This window comes from Gallus gallus, chromosome 24 (genome assembly GCF_016699485.2).
Source record: "Gallus gallus isolate bGalGal1 chromosome 24, bGalGal1.mat.broiler.GRCg7b, whole genome shotgun sequence".
NCBI lineage: Eukaryota > Metazoa > Chordata > Aves > Galliformes > Phasianidae > Gallus > Gallus gallus.
In genome coordinates, this window is record NC_052555.1 from 2,882,452 (window position 1) to 2,902,586 (window position 20,135).

At 43.8% G+C, this 20,135-nt stretch overlaps 1 protein-coding gene and 1 long non-coding RNA gene across 33 annotated transcripts in view; one reads left to right on the forward strand and one right to left on the reverse strand.

The window, feature by feature from the left end:
- The window catches only part of LOC101748867 (zonadhesin-like), a 140,607-nt gene that overhangs the window by 81,646 nt on the left and 38,826 nt on the right, over nucleotides 1-20,135 (forward strand). For 9 of the 32 annotated variants that reach the window (XM_025143347.3, XM_025143348.3, XM_040652112.1 and 6 more), the window contains 14 exons: nucleotides 314-396; nucleotides 1,163-1,323; nucleotides 1,545-1,698; nucleotides 2,054-2,226; nucleotides 2,324-2,402; nucleotides 2,619-2,948; nucleotides 3,277-3,386; nucleotides 3,874-3,983; nucleotides 4,180-4,294; nucleotides 4,827-4,964; nucleotides 5,687-8,499; nucleotides 8,965-9,049; nucleotides 9,334-9,419; nucleotides 17,476-17,555. In XM_025143347.3, coding sequence (XP_024999115.2) covers nucleotides 314-396; nucleotides 1,163-1,323; nucleotides 1,545-1,698; nucleotides 2,054-2,226; nucleotides 2,324-2,402; nucleotides 2,619-2,948; nucleotides 3,277-3,386; nucleotides 3,874-3,983; nucleotides 4,180-4,294; nucleotides 4,827-4,964; nucleotides 5,687-5,881 — 1,648 coding nt within the window. In that variant the 3' untranslated portion in view covers nucleotides 5,882-8,499; nucleotides 8,965-9,049; nucleotides 9,334-9,419; nucleotides 17,476-17,555. Of the gene's footprint in view, nucleotides 1-313; nucleotides 397-1,162; nucleotides 1,324-1,544; nucleotides 1,699-2,053; nucleotides 2,227-2,323; nucleotides 2,403-2,618; nucleotides 2,949-3,276; nucleotides 3,387-3,873; nucleotides 3,984-4,179; nucleotides 4,295-4,826; nucleotides 4,965-5,686; nucleotides 8,500-8,964; nucleotides 9,050-9,333; nucleotides 9,420-17,475; nucleotides 17,556-20,135 lie in introns of those variants that run through there. The other 23 variants (XM_040652113.1, XM_040652126.1, XM_040652115.1 and 20 more) reach the window with 21 other exon arrangements.
- LOC124417387 lies at nucleotides 7,381-12,754 on the reverse strand. Its single transcript, XR_006932101.1, has 2 exons — nucleotides 12,498-12,754; nucleotides 7,381-11,040 (listed from the first exon to the last, which is right to left on the reverse strand). It is a non-coding gene; the product is annotated as an uncharacterized LOC124417387 (long non-coding RNA).

Sequence of the window (20,135 nt, forward strand, 5' to 3'; positions counted from 1 at the left end):
GTGTACCCAGTGCTGAACTCCTTGCAAGCACTACAGAGATTCAGTTTCTAACTGTACGGAAAGTTCATGGTGTTTTCCAGTAGTATTCCAGCTCTCTTCCAGCACAATGTATGACAGCTCTGTTGTGTCTCCTGTAGTGGGTACTACTCCTAAGAATTACCTGACCTGTTCTTCTTCTCTATGTTATGAATCTAGAGAAGAGGCACCTTCTGCTTGAACTGGGATAGCAGTCCTGCAGTGTCTGGTTTTAGTGGGGTGAATCTGTATGTCAGACACAGAGATGCTCTTCACTGTCTTCTTTCATTGCCTTTAGCCTTCTGTACTATCAGATGCTTGGTCCTCGTGGTTCTGGAGGAGATGCTGCCTTTGGAGAAAAAGGAGCTGTGCATAATGAAGGTGAGGTGTTGTACCAACTCCAGGCTTCTCCCTTTGGCTTTTGTTACAGTGGTATAATAATTTTGATGCCTTCTTACCCAGAAACATGTGCACGTGTGGTCACTTTAACTGCTGTGCACTACTATGCAGACATCTACATACACACACGCACGTATTTCTATTTTAGATTCATTTAATCTCCTCATCTGAGGTCTGTAACCTCCTGTCATGGGAATGGATCAGTGTTTTCTTCCCTAGATGGTAGGAGGGCAAGTGACCAGCCCTGAAAAATCATTTAGAACAGTGTGTTCAAATGTTTAGTGAAGAAAATAAAGATCTGTAAGAACAATTCCCCGAGACGTCACATTGCTGATTCTATTCCCTCAATGCACATGACTTGAAGGCCTTTTTAGCTTTTGAGGCATGACCTCATCTTGGGGATTTCAGGATGCTCATAGAGCAGAGCACGTCCAGAGCCCAGCAGATGGCACTATCTGTTGGTGCTGAGAGCAGCTGGTGGATAAAGTACCACTCAAAGCTATAAATGCAGTACAGAAGTAGCACCCTGATAGCTTACTGGGCAAGTTAAAGGTTGATAGTAACGCTGTGTCATCCTCCCCTTACTAAGGAATGAGACCTTCTTTTACACATCATGCCTCAACTCGTTGTATTTCTTCACAGTACATAAAAAGCTGTTGCCTCCAATGGACAGTCAGTGCCCATGGGGGAATAACTTAGAATAGATCTGTGGCCAGTGGTCAATCATGAGGCTTACTTTGTGTTTCAGGAGGGTGTTGTGCAGTGAGAGACCTGGAGGATTTCAGTGTTCGCACTCTGTACGATAAGTTGGAAGATCAGAATTTGCACCTGGCGTCTCAGCTGGCAAAGCACAGGAGGGATGTGTTGGTGTTTTACAATGGAATCAGCCAGCAGATTCAAGGTCTCATGGTCAGTGTGAAGAAAGAACTGTGGGAAGGGGGGGGGGGGGGGGGGTCTTGAAACTACGAAGCTTGCAAGCGGCAGCTTACTGAATGATAGGTTTTGCTCCCTGCTGTACCCTATTGTAGCATAAGGCAGTTTATGCTGATCTCTGGGATCTGGTGCGAGAGGCAGAAAGTGAAATGGATGGATTTTGAGGCTTTTAAAGAATAATGCTTTGTTATAAACAGGACACGGTGCAAGCACTGGATGCTAAGGGCCTGAAAATCTTTGCCAGGAAAAAGATTTGTGGGCATGGATCTGCAGGCAGCAGCCGGGCAGCAGTGGGCATTGAACAGCGTGAGGAACACTGCAGCAGCAGCTTCCATGCAGCAGGGCAGGCAGGTAAGAGAAGCACTGTGCAAAGCAAGAGAGAAACTGTGTGTGAGGGAATGTTTAAAAACAGCATATACAGATGAGATTGTCTTCGTTCAGTAAGAGCTGATAGCCTGTCTTCACATGAGTTCAGTGAGGATGCAGGCCTGCCAGCTTAGGAATGGGTGAGCAGAGCACCCTCCCTAAATTACAACAAAGCATAATGAATGCAGTGCTGTCTGGTCACCTTCCCAGGAGCCATTCTGGAGCCTTCTTACGGGATTTCCAAGGAAATATGTCTGGTTCTAGGTTTGCTCTGGTGATGATAGCTTTGTGTGCTCCTGTAGCAGTCCGTTTCACTGAATCACTTGTTGGGTTCCATTAGGTGCACTGTGGCAAGAGGCAATGGAGTTGATGAAAGCTCTGGAGATCCTGCTTGGGAGAGCTCAGCATAAGAACATGAAACAAGAGGTGGAGCAGCAGGTCCATGGACAGGACATGGTGGCAGTTTTACCCTCACTGCACAGTGAAGGCAAAGCAAAAGTAGTGGAAGGGCAGGTGAGTTGCAGGTGTCTGCTGTTGGGCCATCCCTCACCTTTATGCTGTTTTTTTCCCACCTGTCCAATTCTCTAACTCTTAGGTGGTCTTTATTTAGGATTATAAGCAGCCTGAGCAAGAAGAGCTCTTCAGGAAGAAAGGTGATGCCTTCAGCTTCCCTGTGCATGAAAAACCTGGTAAGCATTCTCTGGTACTCCTTAAAGATGATGGTAGAAGACTGTCTCCCTGAAGCCTACAGACTCCCTTACACCTCTTAAGCAACCACTTGTAGGGAAGAGATTGAGTGTCAAGGAGTAAATTAGAGGCAACACGCAGCTGTCCTGTGCAAGAGAGGGCAAGATGGAGGATTCAGCTGCGTTGCTTACCTCAATAGCTGTTGTCTTCTTTTCCAGAGAAATGCTTAAGAGGCACTTCCTCAGAGGATATGAGTACCACCCTCATCCCTGTGGATCCAGCCAGTTTGTCACCTCACCAGTTTGTGGTGTACCACTTTGGCTGTGCAGTGGTGCACCTGTTAACCAGGGCCTTCTCACACCCTGCTTTGGTGCTTATGGTGGCTCAGTCCATTCCTGCCCAAAGTCCAGATCAAGTTCTTCTCCCAGGCTTTGGAGACTCCTACTATGATGCCATTAATAAGAGCCTGTATGTGCATGCAGCAAGGCTGGAGGATGCTGGGGAGTTTATTGCTGTCCTGCTGACCACTGTGGCATGGATAACAGCAGGTAGGGGTGTGATGAGGAGTGTGTATCCTGTGGGAGTAGCACTGTTTGATCTTCACTGCTTTGCATGTGAGAAATGAGATCTTGTATGGAGATACACGGTTAAATATCTACTTTTTTTTTCCAGGGTCCTGTTCCCAAAAGCAGGCAGGATTTTATGAATCCTGTCAGCACTGGATTTCCTCTTTGTAGCAGGAAACTTGTGCTTTGGATAAGGGTTATACTAGAATCTGTTATTCTGCAAGCACAGGGAGAACTGTTCCTTCAGTATTCTCACTGAAAACAGTTTTGCTATCAACAAATGTGACTTATTCCTTTTGCTTTGCTTTAGGTTGTCCCTCAACTGGTGCTGTTCCATCCTGCTTTATGATGGAGCTCAACAGAGCTATTGTGGCTCTCACCAATGCCTTTTTCCAGGTTTCATGGGGGATAGCAGACAAGGTAAATAGGGTGATTTCCTCTAATGGCAACGACTACTCCATGAGGTATTATTGGGCAGAAATAGATTCTCCACTTTGTAAGGTGGATTTCTACTACATTTTTTTTCCACTTCTACATCACTAGTGCATTTAGACATGTTAAGATTAAATAGACATTCATAATATGAAGCAGAAATGGAGAAGTCCTTCAGGTGTACAGAGTTTGAGTAATGCCTCCTTGAGAAGGGATTCACCTGTAGTGCATGTGCACTGACTTATACAGTAAAGGATTTAAGATCTGTATCTACAGCTAAGTCTTGGCTTGGTAGAGGATAGTTGATGACCAGAAACTCTTCACTGGGAAGGAGCCAGCTTTTGTCAGTTTTACTTGTTAATTTGCCTGCAAAACTTAGCAGGTGATGGCTGGGGAGAATCATCTCTGGGATTGTGATGCTCTGTGCATTGTTGGAATGAGTTGGGTTTCGTGTGTTTTTTGGCTCCAACTTCAGGACCCCTCAGGCTCATCTGATTGCTTTGACATTCAGACGGTGCTCAGAGAACTTCGGAGCATCAGAGTAGCACCACATCCCTGTGTCAAGGGAAAAGCCCTGGGTGAAAGGTACAGTGGATCCATACATTACTGCCAGTGAAATAAAAACATCCACTTTATGTACAATGACTTACTTTGGACAGTGGATATGTTACTGTTTTGTTTTGGGTGGCAACACGTCGCTTCTGTCGAAGTTTGCTAGGATGCAGACTGCAACAGCAGAAATTTCTTCCTGAAAGTCCTATTGTGTTTCTCTCCCCATTAGGGTGTCTAGATTGCAAAAGTATCAGCGCCTTCGTCTGCAAGAGGGGACCTTGGACAGGATGGGGAATTCACAGAGAAATGACTACAACAGGAATTCAGACTCCCCTGCTGTTAAGGTCAGTCACTTATTTTTGCTGTTTCTTTTCTGACAATATTGTCCATCAACAGCTTTAGAACCATCCCAGATGTTTTGAGTGCACAGGGGGAAAAAAAGGAAGTTAATGTCTGTCGTCTCTTTTAATTCTCGCCCTGTGCAAATTGGCAATACTCATCAACAATCCCAAGTTATATGCATCTCTTCAAATATCTTCAGAGAGTCCTAATTCAGAAAGTGTGAAGTCCTTATGCTCTCGAGATGAACGCCTGAACTTTGGAGTAGTTTTTGACAGTCTTGTTCAACCTCAATCTGACAGATGCATTGCACTGATAGGCCCACGTTCAGAAAGGAGCAGCATCACTTCTGCATCTCTCTCTGAAAGAAGTGCTGCTAAGGATGTGCATTCAATGAGACATCTCTGACCTGCTGTTGTGACATGACCTGTCTCCTTGGAGTTGGCATGCCTATCTGCCTACCCTAAGAGTGACCCCCCTACTAGAAGGTGCTGCTGTTGTAGAATGTTTGCTGTTTTCCTATTTTGTGTTCTCTAGCTGAAGGTTACACAACTGGAGGAGAGGCTGGATAAACTAAATGAGGCGTTTGTTGAACTGGCAGCACAGGCCATGAGTCTGCAAGAAGATGGGGATCTGTTGGAGAAGGAGCTGAGAACACAGGAGGAGTCACTTTTGGTATGAGTTGTCTTCTGCTGTGTAGTCTTCCACCAGCCCCAGAGCAGTGGCCACAGCACCTCACCTTCATGTAGGTGTGTGCCTGTGTGATTCAGCTTAGTGATATTGTAGAGGTGAAAAAGGCACACCACAAGTGAGGTGTTTGTATTAATCAGTTACGTGCAGACCCAAAGCCCCATGAATTCCAGTATCTTCAGTTGGAGAAGATAGAAACAGCTTGAATTAAATGGCATACTTTATAGGCAGAACCTGGGAGTCAGGACTCCTCTGTTCTCATCTCCATTTGTGATATTGGATAAGTAGTAATTTTTTTGTTCATTAGTCTCTCCATTCATTTTTAAAAAGCTACTGTGCAAGCTACAGTACTAAGCAAATTCATTGAGACATACGAAGAATCCTAGAATCACCAAGGTTGGAAAAGACCTACAAGATCATCCAGTCCAACCATCCACAGCAATGTGGTGGAAAGCAAAAGATTTGTTTTAATAAGAGGTGGGCTGCATTATTTCGAAACTGAGATACAGTGGGCTTCTGCAAAGGCCTAAGGGTGCTGTCAGCATGCATGGTGCAGCTCGTCCCATGCTCTTGTATAGGCAGAACATAGTGCTGGCAGCAGTTGATTCTGTCCCAGGTTTTTTGCCCCCTGGACTCAGTGGTGTAGGCATTCCTTGATGCCGTCCAATGAACTTTCACACTGCTTTTGTTTTGGTTTTCTGTAATAGACTTCAAGCAACAAAGAAGTGTGGGGAGCTCAGCGGTATTCGGAACTGTTAGGTTCTTGGGCCACGAAGAGGGATGAAGCCTTGCTGCTGGAAATAGAGAGGAACTGCATTGCTCAGAGGATTGAAGAGATAGAAGAGCAACTATTGCATCTTCAAAGTAAAGCAGCCAGCAGTTCACTTCCTTCAGGAACCTAACTTAAAAGGCAATGGCTACAGCATAGATGTGTATGTAGTTAGAGATGCACATGATCAATTATGTTGTGGATAATTCATATTTGTTGGGTTTTTTCAGTTGGTTGAAGTACATGCGTGCTCAGCATCAATAATGCGTAGGCCTGAGAGATAAGCTGAGGTTCTTAACATTCTTCACTAATTTTAGAGTTTCTGTTGGTAAGTCAGTAAAGCAGAAATGATGTGAGGCCACTAATGGCCCCCACTTAACAATGTGTTCTGTATAGTCTCTTTGACATCTGATATCAGGGGTATTTGTGAGGATCTTTTAGGTACAGTTTAGAGCCTTACTTCTAAGCCTTGCCCAGCAGCTCCACATTGCCCATGCATGTTTTCAGTGTCATCTTACTGACCTCAATAAGGTTTGCTGGCAGAGACCTCATGAGTCTTCAGAGGTGTGATCTGGGGGCAGAGTGCACTTAAATTATTTCCTGTTGTGATGACTGTAGCAACTGTTGTATCTTCTGGTGTCCAATGCTCTGAGAGCCTTAAATGGAATATACCCTTTCTGTCATTGCTGTTTTCATGCTGAGAGGGTCTGGCTCTGAAGTGGGCTTTGCTTCAGAGGAATGAGAGTGGAATCAGCTCCTGCTCCATCTCTTTCTGAGCAGCATTCCTTAGCTCCAGGTGAAGTAGAACAACATAAAATTGCTTGACTGTGAGCCAGTACAGTGCCTGGGCAAACCACGCAGGTAGGCTTCAGCCAGCTGTTTCCAACAACAAAGCCAGTTCTCTTTTCATTTTGCAGTACTTACTGAATTGCCTATGCGTGAAGTTTGTGAACCTGCTCCTTCCTGGTTCCTAAACACTAATCTGTCCTTACTCCATTCTGCCTTAGCAGAGCATATTAATCACAGGGTGGGACTTCACTGCCAAGGAGTCCAGACTGAAGCCCTCGACTCTGGTCCCATTTACTGGTGTCTCTGGTGGATCCAGAGGGACCTGCGTGTTCTTTTGCCCTCATCTTCTCAGTTTAGTGATTCCATGTTTTCTGAGCTTGCTCCCAGAAGCAAAAGGTTTGTGTTGGTTCCTTTGCAACCCCACCTTGGGAAAATTCAGTTATTTGCTGACACTTTGAAGGGACTTTCAGAAAATGAGATGATTTATGGAAGCCAAATATACCTATTGGCAAACAATGCGAAACAGTGGGATTTTCTTTCCTAGGTTATAGCAGTGAAAAGGCTGCTATTGCTCTCCTCATTGCTTTCTTCTTTTAGGTTATCAGCAGATAGTTTTAAAACAGTACTGCATGGAGGTAAGTATCTCCAGACACTGCTGTCTCTGTAATATCCTCAGGAACACACCTAGATGGGTGGTAAAGTTACCTCTGTGTGCTCTGTGTTATATTTTTATAAGGCAGACTAGGAAGCATTAGCAAATAAAATAGGTCAATTTTTCATTGCAGCAGTTTTCTAATGGAAATCATTTTCTGCTTTGGATCAAAACAAATATACGTGTGTAGAATTCTGCTGGAAGTTTTCTCTTTTTCCCACCGTGGTTTTCTTAACAAGTACACTTCAGCTACAAGTAAACTGCTTTGGGCTTCAGAATGTGTTGGTTTTTTCCCCCACGAAATGGAAGAATGAAAAGTCCACTTGCACATGATGTTACCTTTCATGTTCTGTTGGTAGTTACGAGGGGAAAGGAAGGAACAAATGAAGTCGAACAAGGCTGAATGCAAGGTGCTGCACTTGGGTCAAGTTAATCCCAGGTATGAGTACAGGATGGGAGAACTCCTTGAGAGCAGCCCTGCAGAGAAGGAGCTTTGGGTCCTGATGGATAGAAGTGGGACATGAGGCAGCAGTGTGTGCTTGCGGCCCAGCAGGGGTGCTCTTGCACCCACAGAGGGGTGGCACAGGGTTGTTCCCTTCTGCTCTGCCCTTGGAAAGCCCCATCAGCAGTGCTGTGTCCAGGCCTGGGGCACCCAGTACAGGAGGGATGTGGAGGTATTGGAGAAGGTCCAGGGGAGGGCCATGGAGATTATCCAAGTCTGGAGCAACTCCAGGGCTTGTTTAGCTTGGAGAAGAGAAGGCTCTAGGGAGACCTCATTGCAATCTTTCACAAGGTGAAGGGAGCTTATAAGCAGGAGAGGGGCCGATTTTTTACACAGTCTGACAGTGATAGAACAAGGCAGAATGGCTTTAAAGGAAGAGAGGGGAGATTTAGATTAGGCGTTAGGAAGAAATCCTTTCCTTGGGGGGTGCTGAGGCATTGCTGCCCAGGGAGATGTGGGTGCCCCATCCCTGGAGGCACTCTGGTGGGATGGGGCCCTGGGCAGCCTGAGCTGGTGAAAGCAACCAGCCCATGGCCGGGCGTTGGAACTGGATGGTCTTTAAGGTCCCCTCCAACCTAAGCCATTCTGTGATTCAATGAAATACAAAGAGGAGTGGTGCGACCATGTATTTCAGTCTTTCTTTGAAGTATTTACTGCCAATAGCTCTTTTTCCAGCCCTCTCTGAAATCTGGAAGTCGAGCATTTTCTGGAGTAGCTGTGAAGTCCCCTCAGGTCTGGAAGGCTGCTGTTTTCCTGAGACTGCTGATAAGACTGACTGAGTCCAGGGTCACTTACCTTGGAAGAAAAGGTAGGCGAGATCCCTAAAAAGACCTCTTCAGTTTATGGCTTTGTGTGGCTCTGTTTTCTGAAATAAGGCCTTCTCAAGCTGGATAGTATTTGCTGCTTTTCCACTGAGAAACTGTTAGCTAGCCTCCTAGTTAACAAAGCCAGACAATAGTAATGGTGGTGTTTGTTGCAGTTACTGAGGCCCTCCTTGGCTGTGCTCATGTAGTTAACACTTGCTTCTCATTCATGTAGAGCCAGAAACTTTGAAATACTGATGGAACAAAAGGTCCAACAAAAACATCTCATGAAAACGTCCATTGAGAATTTCATTGGGCACCTGAAATGCAAGTTGCTTTTGGAAATGGTCAAATTGAAGCTAGGATTCCATCCATACAGAAAAGAAACTTCCTAATCATCTCAGTTCCAACCTCCAAAAAAAGCTGCTTTCTAAAGTTGCTGAGTTTATGCCATGTTATATCTCTTACAGGACCTGAAGGTCCCCATGTGGCTGTGCTTTTGTGCCACTGCTGAAGGACCGTTGTCTCTCCAAAGCTCCTGGGCTGATATGTGAGGTGAGGGTTTCTATAACCTTGTTCCCAAACCTGAGAGGAGAGAGTATTGTGCTGGTTTTATTCTACCAGATAGAATAAAATCCTGAAAAACATCATTACTTCATAGACAGAATAGGAAGTCTTTCCTTCTAAAACTAAAAAGAAAAAGGCAAAAATGAAAATCCTTGTAAATACTTTTTCATTTTGAAGTACTGGAGTTACAGCTTTAGATGGAGCGTACCCTGGAAGTACCAGAATGTCACTTGACCTTTTCTTATCAGCTTCTTTTTCTCTTCTCTCTGCAGCTAAACTGAGAATGTGGGAAGATTCAGAAGCGTCACCAAATGCAGCAGACAAGCAGCCTTGCTTTTGGAGGTTCCATCTACAGAAGGTGAGCCTCTGGCCTGAATGAGATCTAATACTGAACTATGGCTGTGCCCCCACTTCTGTCCGTGAGCATGTTGTGTTTCTACTGCATGTAAAAAGGAGTCATTCACTTCAGGGCAACAGGAATAGAACTGCGGGTTCCCCTTCCAAACAAACTAGGAAACTCTATTATAGAGTCAAATTGAAGCTGTTGCTTGGCGCTGAGTTTTTGGAGGGCATCTGTATATTTGTTGGCTTATTTCTTGATGAAGTATCTAATTTGTTGGGATGTTCCCAGAAGCCTGAAATAGTGAGTGCCTCATTTTTATGAGAAAAGAATGGTCTCGCTAAGCTGGCTCATCAATGAGTCCATTGGAAGCCAGATACATGCTTAATAGCTTTGCCCAGTGAAGCCTTGATCCTTGAAGACACGGCTGTGTGCTGGATGGCAGAAACTGGCAGAAGGACAAACTGCAGCCCTGCTGCTTTCAGGATCAGTCTTGTAATGGATTCATCTTTAACTCAGCTGTTCTCTAGAACTGTTAAAGTTAACCTGTCCTTAGTGACCTCAACTCAACTTTTACCTGACCTCCCTGGTAAATAACTTTATCACTTGGTGGGTCATAGCTGCATGGGATGGACCTTGTCCCATCTGTAAGGTTCTAGTAATCCTGCTGATGATCTGTGCTGAGTACTTGTTTATATACTGCAAAATTAGAAACATATTTAAACTGCACATAATATTTAAGATAAACTTGCAAAAGTAATAGATGAACCTTTCTTCTTCAAGGTTCCTCGTTAAGAAAGGGCTATAAAACCTAATCAGTGAGAACATAACTTCCCTCTGCAAAACACCCCGTGATACATTGATCTCAGAAGAAGTTCATGAACAATTTCAGAATTGCAACACTGGCTTTTGTGTTAATTATTTTGTTGCTGAAAATACTTCAGATGAAACGATCTCCAAAATGTATTTTTGTAATGGTGGCCCCCACAGGAAAAAAAAAAAAGGGCTGTTGGGATGTACCAGTAAGATTCCTTACATGCTGATGACTGTACGCTGAAAATCACTGGTGTTTGTGAGCTCTGTATGATGGTCTTGGATGTATTTAATAGTTGGTGTCCTGGAATCTGTATCTGCCACAAGGAACTGATGCTTACCCAGCAATTCAAACACCTGTTCCTGGCTTTGGAAGAAAAAGCAACAACTCTTTTCCTTTAAAAATCAAAGAGGAAATCTGTGGCTGTGGTCACGCAGTGTTCCATCTGCTTTCAATCCCCCATGTGTTATTTGTTCTGACTTATGTTAATGCATACTTTGCGCCCAGTGGGTAGCATTTCTTTTCTGTTAGATGTGCAGAAGTTCCAAGGTGTGCTGTGATGATACAGGAAGGATCATTGCAGATCACGTTGCTGACTTGCTGCATTGTTGATGGCAGTTGCCAAAGGTATGAAGTGATGGAGCTGCAAAAGCATATTCTGCTGATTCTAGTAAGGTACAAAAGCAGTACCTGCTCTGGATTTTGGACTGAAGTTTGTTGGAAAACAGCATTTTTCTGTATGGTAGCACCAGAAATAGCAATTACTTCGGGGCACAGTTTCCCTCTTTTTCTCCTGAATGTGCAGAATTCATTCTTAAGAGAAGCCTGGGGAAATGGAAATCAGATCAAGGTAATCATTTTTCAGAGTAACTTTTCCTTGGAAAGAAAACAGGTAACCGTGAAAGAGTAGCGTGTAGGCCTTAGGAGGCTTTATTAACAAAGCAGGACAAAATCTTTCCTTAAAATAAATCAGCTACTCAGTCCAGTTATTAGAAGAACTGTAAGAAATGTGAACTGAGGAAGGAGAAGCTTGGTTTTCCTTTTTGTCTGTTCCTTACTGGCTGTATTAGAAGAGAAACTATAAAAAAAAATACACTCCTATCTACCAAAAGCAACAAGCATTCATTCCCTATCTTCCTCCTCACCCATCTGTCAGTCAGATAAGTTCTGAGAAATCAAAGCCTCAAAATAGCAGAGAAGATGTGCTGTTCTCTATGGGAAATCTGCTGCAGCCCATCACTCCTGCACCTACGAGCAACAAAGCAAACAACTTCATGCTCTGTAGTTCTAAAGCTGTACCGGGTGTACACCTGTAGTGTTCTTGGAAAAATACCACAAGATTAGGGGAAAAGGTGCTAATAGGCCCATCTCTTGGAGAAAACGTGCCAAACCAAACACAGATAAAATGAAGAACGTGGCATTTTGAAAGCTGTTGGTCTCCAGGTGCCCAGCTCTTACGAAGTTGCACTGAAGGGCCATTGCGTGTAGGGCTGATAGGTTGCCCTTTGTGAGCAGTGCCAGGGGAGATGCCAGCTGATCCCTGGGTTGTGCTGAAAAAAAACCCAAGTCCATGCACTGTCCAAATCAGAGGCCTCTTGTAATGCTGCATATTGATGTCATGCACTTTTTGGTGGGTGTAAGAAACAGCATTTTCCAAAGCAGTTTGTCTGAAGCACCCAGCTCAGGGGGATCTGCAGGCTGAGCTTCACTACGGTGTCAGAAGGCAGGAGGAGAGAATTAGCAAAGTCCTGAGTGCAGATTGTGGGCTAAACAGCTTTGTAGGAAAGTGCCAGATAATAAATGTGCTTTCAAAAGATACCAGGGGAGAGATCAGACAAAAGAGTGGGTATTTGTGGTTGGGATTATATCATGGCACTTCTTCAGAAGTTAGAAATGGGAGCGGTAAGAAGATGGGTACCTCTGTTAATACTCCTGTGCAGTTGGATTTACTCCACCTGCATGAAATGTCAATGTGTTGATATGCTGTAAATGAGGTCAGGACCTGTTTTGCTTCTTTGTCTTGTCAGAGAAGCAAGTTGTTTTTCCCTGCAGAAGCAGTGTGCTACCCTGGGTGAGCAGTCTTTGAACTCTTTCCTGGATAAATAATTTTAAATTTTAGATGTCAGTACAATTTAATCCATATTAAGTCCCTCAGCAAATGTCCCCAATCAATGATTTACTCCCCTAAACAGTTTTCTTGTAGTGCATTTGCCTGTGTTTTGTAGGTCAGCAGTAACTAAGAATGAGGAAGACTTTTGCGGTGTTATAAATCCTTTGCTTACCTTGGCTTCTCCACCCTCTGTTAGCAAACTGCAGTTTCAAGACTCTTAGCCAAGCTCAGGAAGGAAGTATTTATGCAGCAGAATTACTCCTGTTGGGTTTTATTCTTTCATGACTTTTCCTTCCAGCCACATTCACCTTCTGGACTGGGAGGGACCAGTCTTGAGACTTGGCTGTGCAGATCCTGGACTCAAGGAGAAATTCACCTTGTGGGAAAAGCTAATCTCAGCAGTGAGCAAGCTGGATCCAGCTGCAGTCTGAGCAGGAGGCTGTGCAGCCAAGCGGCTCCTTACCCTTTGAGTTGCTATTCATACTTCATTGGGTGGTGCTAATGTGGGGGGGCAGTTCTCCTACATCCCAGTTGACCTGCCCTGGTGTGCACCCTGTAAAGAAAGTTCAGTTAAAGCTGGCCAGCTGGGAACTGGGAGGAGATTTGTCCTGGGAACGTTCCGTCTGTTCAGGATGTAATGAACTTTCCTCCAGAGTAGCTCATATTTGGCTATTCCTCACAAAAGTGCAGAGCAATTGAAGACTAATCTAGCACAGTTGACTTGAGCCCTCTGAGAACTATAAACAAAATACAGTTCATCCACAATTAAGAGAAGAAGACTGGTTCTAACCAGGGCTGCGTTGCTCCCAATATGGCAAAGTAGGGCAGAAAGTCAGGATGGGGAAAGCCCTATACGTTTCCCAGAATGATTGACCTGGATACTGAAATGCAAATGTGGAACAGCATTGTGTTTCTGACCTGAAGGCTTCTGTGTTTTGGTAGGGAAGGTGCCACAAATAGCTTCTTCCTCCAGTTCTGCTGTTAACTAAGATCTGGTGTAAATCTGTTGGTGTTTGTGCTGTGGGAGCCTGAGGTCATGTAAACTAAAATCACGAGTAGGTCTGTGCTGTCCTTCTCTGTATTGTTTTTTAGTGACAGCATTACATCAGGCTTCTTTTCCGAGTCTTAAAAGAATTCAGGCTCTGATTCTAGAGAGTGCTTGGACCTCCTTAGGCAAAAGGCCAAGTGCAGAGCACTGCTGTGTGTTAGCAGTCTCCTCATTGGCACATCCATGGAGTAGTTCTTTGTGTGACCATATGTTAAGGAATTCAGCAAAAGCTTTTGTGGTCCCCAAGTTATTTCCTGCAAAATGAGTATGAAGCCTACAGCAGAATAGTGATATTCTCCAATGGAACGTGTCCTGCTGATCTCTACTTAATTTGTTTCAGAGAGGAACTAACTGAAAATCTGAGATCGAGGACACTGTCATAACTCGTGTATCCCTTTTTATGAGCCTTACCACCCAATCTGTGCCTTTGCTTTGTTGAAGTGTGCATGTGCACACATGTCAAAATGTGTCAGAGTTGGTTACCTCTTCCATCTCCTGGCTTGACACGGTGCAGGAGCTCTCAGCTCAGGCATGGCAGTAGGTCTTACTATCTGGTTCTGGTTTTGTTCGAGTCCAAATGGTGTTATTTTCAAGGGTTTTATTATGACCACTGTGATCTGCTGCTGTGTACTTCTTGGGCTAGTTTGCCATTTCTTTGGCTGTTGCCCTCTCTCAGATCTCCTTACATCACTTGTCTTTATAAAGTAGTACTTAGAAGTGTTACAACTTACTTTGTGTGGGGCAGAGCAGAGATTCCAAAGGTATATGGCCCCAGAAGTGTATTAATGCTACCTATGGAAGAAAATTGCAGTAGTTGCTGAGTACATAAAGCAAACTGAGGTGCAGGACTGAACAAGGCCAGCAGCAGAGATGACTGCAGCGTAGGGAGCAATATGTACAGGCATCAGCTGCCCCACTGAAAAAGCCCCATGCAGGACAGTAAAGCAGTGCTACAGGCCTTCAGACCTGGCAAACTGACAGTATAGGAATTTCTGCCTAAGAGGGTAGGCCCATGCAGAACAATGTGGTTTTTCTTGTAGCTTCTCAGTTGCATAGCCTGAAAGGCTGTCTGCTTTCCAGTTTTACAAGAGTAGTGGCTGGAGAAGTATGGAGACTATGTGGGGCTGGAGAGGTGGGACAAAACAGAAGTGCTGTATGACTGAAGAATTCGTAGGCTGGAAAAATAAATAATGCAATTATTTCCACTATTTTTGTGATGATTTTTCAGGTGAGGGCCCATCCTGACTGCTGACAGTAGGGGACTGATAAAGTACCATTTGTTTTTTGCATTGAGATTGGAACCTTGTTCCAATCTCAATCTTATGCATCTAATAGTGGAGTTACACTGCAGTGTATAAAAAGGGCAAGTGAAGGGACTTTTCCTGGGCTGAAATTTGGAGGAGCCTTAGCAATAGTTATGTGTTTTTGAGAAGCTTCAGGACCGTGCAGTTTGTATTGTATTTAATATCATTATTTTTCTTTCTGCTTAAAGAATCTGTTAAGTCAGAACAGAGCTTTGACAGCATGGCAGCTGACTTGCAGGTGAGAGATTTCGCAGCAGTCAAACCAACCTCATTCAGCAGAGATCTGCTGTCAATTTTGCTGTTTTTCATCTCTTCTGCACCCAATTCTATGTGTTTCTTGTCATAAGGAACATCTGCAGTGTTCATCTGATAACCTGTTGACAACACAAGAAAACCTTCTACTTCATGCTTGTCAAGACTTGCCAGTGCACCAACTCTGGTTTTGTGCCTGCAAAGGGCTTTGAATTAGGCAGGATGGGCTTTAATGACCTGACATATGCTTTACTGAGGTAGGGCATGCTTTCAGCCTTGCTTACTAAAAATGAGGCTTTTCTTTCAATTGGTTCTCAGCTGAGTGCCTTCCACATGCCCTCTGGCTACCTAGGATGCTAACGAACACTGAACTTTACCGTGTTAATTGTACCTGTGCAGCGAATGCTGTATTTTCAGAGTTAACAGCGATGGCTTTGGACCAAATTAACCAACTAAATAAGGCAGCAATTAGTGGGTTGGTTTTTTTTCCAAAGTGACTTTCTAAGGTCCTGCAGACTTTGACTCTTATGGTAACATAATTCTTCAGTTTTCTGAGAGGTGAGGGCTGAGCTCGCAAAGGAAGCAGCAATGCAGAGTTAGGAAGTAGAGCGGATCTTTAGGTTTATCTCATTGGCAAAGGCATGACCTGCACTTTCTGAAGTCAAATGAAGTAATTGTCCCTGTAGGACCCTGACTCATATTTCTGATGTGTGGAAACCCCTCTCTGTAGCACATCTGGTGCATGTTTAGACCAGGTTTCTTTCTTCCTAGAAAACAAGCTTTCGGAGATTTATCTGCTGGACAGATCCATATGGAGTCACTGCATGAGCATCACTGACAGAGTTCAGCATCAGTGGATTTGCTTTACTTGGGGATCACCTGGCAACTGCTTTTTTTTTTTGTCAAAGGAAAGTTCTTAAGGTTTTAGGAAATAATCCTTATCCCAAACAGGAACTGTGGTCTTCAAGTTGAGTCTGCTTTCAGGCATTAAGATAATCTCTTATCACAAAAATGCAGAGGCTGTGCACCCAAAACTGCAGCAGTTTTGAATGAAGGGCTTTGTACCAGTTTCTGTGTGTTAAAAGGGGGCTATAAGAACATGAATATTCAAATAGTCTTTATCATTCCAAGTGTTTTATGACACATTGTATTCAAAATGTCCAGCCAGTTCCAAACATCTGTCAGGTCAGAGGGAAGCTGTCTTTTAGTCTTTTCAGAAGGAGTTGTTCCCTGCTGCAGTTCATTTTGCTGCTAAGGTGGTATTAGGTACAAAACACAGTGGTGTCTCAGTTGGTTGGTAGAGAAAAGAGAGGGTTCCAGATTTTGGGGGTTTTTTTGCTGCCTTGCTATACAGCTCTGCTAGAAACATTGACATTCATTCTTAAATACAACACACTGGGCTGCTGTGAAAGAGTTGCTGGGCATTCTGCTGGAAGTTCCTTAAGAATTTAGCTGCACCAAACTAGTTACAGTTGATTCCATTTAACTGTGTTTCCCAAATAGCACAATTAGTAATGTGAGCATTTAAATGATGCCCAATGAGCTTTTAAGATAGTATCTCGCAGGTAACAAATGGTAGCTTGTGTTGCTGAACTGGAGCTCATGTTGCTGTCGTGATTATGGTTCATCAGTGAGTCTGTTAGGCAGTCAGTGTTGGAGATGAATACCATTGCAACTACCACCCCTGTGTTTATTTTTCATGTATGGCCTCAAATCCTGCACCTGCAGATTAAAGCTCTTCCGTCAGCTTAAAAATAAACTTCACAATGTGAAGTTGCAGGAAACTTGCTTACTGTCTGAGCAAGGGATTGCATGCCATTATGAATGCAAATTGCACTGTGCTTGCTGGTGCTGTTACCTGGAAGCTAGATGGGTTGAGTGATTATGGGGTGTGCAGAGCTGCCAGAAAATATCTGCTCCCGGGGGGTCTCTCGTGCTGGTGGGTCTGGACTAGTTTTCATTCACTGCAAAATAATGATTGGGAAAAAGTTCATGAACTGATCTGGTTAGAGCAGGTATAGTAAGGCATGACTTAAGAGATGGTGTTTTTCCTCTGTGAAAATGTCTGGCATCAGAAGGAGTGAGCACAGGCAGCACTATCCTGGGTGCGTGTGTCAGAGGATGGGCTTGGAACATATCATTGGAGCCCATGCAAATCAAGACTTCAGTGCTAAAGACGTAACTGAGGTCCTGTCAAGGCCCAAGAGTGGCACTATAGTTGTACCCAGTGAGTGCAGCGTTGACTCTCTTCTCAAGGCTTGCATATATTTTTGCATTAATTTACTTTGTATCTCAGATCAGCAGTAAGACCCTTGAGAATTTATTACCCTGCTGGGCAGCTAGTCCTGAGCTCTTTCTGTGGTTGTGCACCAGCAATAATCTCCTCAGCTTCAAGATTAAGTGGACAGAGAGCAGGGTGTGTGCATCCAGCATTCATTGAGATCATTTCTATTTTCAGTAAGAGTTGACACCAGAGTGAGAACAGCAATTGTCTGCAAATGTTTGCAGGAAGGAGATTAATTTCTATATTTTCCTTCCCCTTCTAGCAGAGATTGACATGGGCCAGCAGTGTTGTGGTGTTTGCTGGAAAAGATCCCTTGCTTCAGAGGAGGTGCCACTGGGAAAGGTAACAACAACAATTTCCACTGTATAATTTGGCAGCATCTTTTGTTTAGACATGTGAACCCTGCCTATGCGTTTTAATGGCAGCAAAGGCATTTTCCCCACTGTAGAGATAAAAGTCTTCACTGTCTCCTTCCAGTCTTTGATGAAATCTCAGCATCACAAGCTCTCTCAGACAACTTGTCAGATCTTAAACTGCATTATGTGGTTAAAAATGTACCACTGAGAATTCATAGTGATTAGTCCCATTGAGAGGGGATGAGTATCCTATGTGGGGACTGTGAAATGGATTCAGAGGGGAGGGAACGTGTGCGAAGGAGTCACTAGGAAGACTGCGTGCTACAGATAGTGTGTTTCTCTTGGCTACTACTGCCAAAAAGGACATTTGTATTTGAATGTAGGGGAAAATTTAGCCGTGCTACACCTATGAACTTCAGCAGAGGGTGTAAGTATTATTTATTACCATCTTGAAGCTTGACCAATCCCAAGGCAAAGTACTCATGGCTAAATGATTCAAAAAACATGTGCTTGAAAGGATGATACTATGATATGAAGTACTCTTATGAGTAAATCTTCAGCAGCATAGTAACAGGGCCAACCTACAGGCCTCACAGCTGAGAAATCAGCACAATTAGCCCACCTATGTACCTGTTACGTACTTCATTGCACGGTGGTTTCTATTATCCTTACATTCTCTCTCATTTGTTAAGGAGTAATGCTTCACCTGAGGCCAATTCTCTGCTTGCAGCTACCTGCTGCTTGACCAGGATGCAGGAATTGTCTGGTGACATAGCATGTAGAAGGGGAAGGGTGTCAGGCTTTTTTGGAGATGGGAGGTGGGGATGGTGAGAGCTAGTTTAAACTAGAGAAAACTGCAAAGGAGACATTGCTAAGAGGGGAAGATAAAGGAAGCTGTGAAGTTCAATGCAATCAGTGGAGGCATCTGACCTGTCTAGTCTGGCTGGGGCTGGAGCTGGGAAGCACAGTTCTGTGTTGAAGAAAGATTTCTCATTTTTATGAGCTAGTAACTTAACTCTTGTATGCTTGCAACATAGATGGAGCCAGAAAAGAAGCAGCCTTCTTGTAGGTGTATTAACTTGCAGTTCAAAATCTGCTCCTCTGCTTTGCATATCTCTTGAGTTATTGCTACTTCCTTGACTGTGGGAGAGCAGTGTTTATTTCTGTTGAAGCTACAGAGCTGGCCAAAGGACTTGTAAGGGTTTTGTTTTTTTTTAAAGCAAGAACTGAGTGTAGGAATTGTTTCTTTTTTTTTTAATATTTAACATGGAAGTATATATTGTGGTCCGTGGCTCTGGTTCCTATATGTCTCTAACCCATCACATGAGAATCATAATGGTAGTTTGCATGTAGCAGTGACTTACGCAAGGCTGACGTCTCCTTGTAAGAAAGGCTCTGCAAGACTAAATGAAAAAGCAGTACATAGACCTGACCAGGGAAGCAGCTTATTTTCTTACCAGCTCTAACACAAAGAACAGTCCTGCTCTGTTTTTCATATTCTGAGTCACAGTGTGTGTATCTTGTAGAGATACAAAGAAAGATGGTGCAGAATAAACGATGCAACAGTAACTGTAAAAATCAATGTGTGACCAAAATATTGCTGTTTAAAAACCTATTATGGGACTGAAGGGAGGGATACCTCTGTGCTTGTTGAATTAAGGTCAGTTTGCAAATGGTTTGCATCCTTCTTTGTACTTGTGAATAGAAACTGTTGGGTGCAGTAACATTCTCTGGACTTACTTAAAGGAGACCTTTGTTTGAGGACAATTTCATGTTCAGTTGCATCAGATACAGTAACCTCACAGCTTACATGGCAGTGGAGGATGGTCGTACTGGACTGAAAGGTCCTACCTGCTGTTTCCTGTTATGTAATGATCCATGTTGTCCAATGCAGAAATTCCCAGGCTTACAAGCTCTAACAAATGTTATGTATGCTAGTCAGTGAATGCAGGATTCACTCTTTCCACACCTTTGGGCTACTTGTCCATTTTGCCTGAAAGTATTTGATGTCTTACATTATACTGGAAGGTCGCTCAGATATAGATACAGCGGGCTTTGCCTTTCCTGCATCTGTTTTGGGATGCTCGTTGTCTTGGCTGACCTCCTACATGGACTGCTCTGTTCAGGCACTGATACACTAAGACAGATTGCTGAGTGCACCTTGTCCTCTCAGAGGAAATATTGGTGTGATGGAGTTACAAGCAGCCAAAGCATGGAGGGCATGTCTGGTGGTGTACTGCTCATAGCCTCTGAAGAGGGTTTTGATCTAAAGCAAGGTTGGAAATGCAGAAGAGTACTTGTTAAATGTAGCAATGATCCTACAGCTATGAGAGCAGACTGTTGCAGAATTATTTGCTGGTTTTGTGGGTTTTGCTGTAGACCATAAGCTGCTTTTTTTTCCTTTTTTTTTTGCCATTGATGATCTCCTAGAGGGTGGCTTTTTACCTTAGAATCATTCCTCATGTGGGAAATGTGGTGCCCTTATTCCTCCCCACTCACTTGTGCACCAAGGGGATGTAAAGACATAAGTTGCTAGTTGTACAGATACTGCTGTGACAGAATTCTT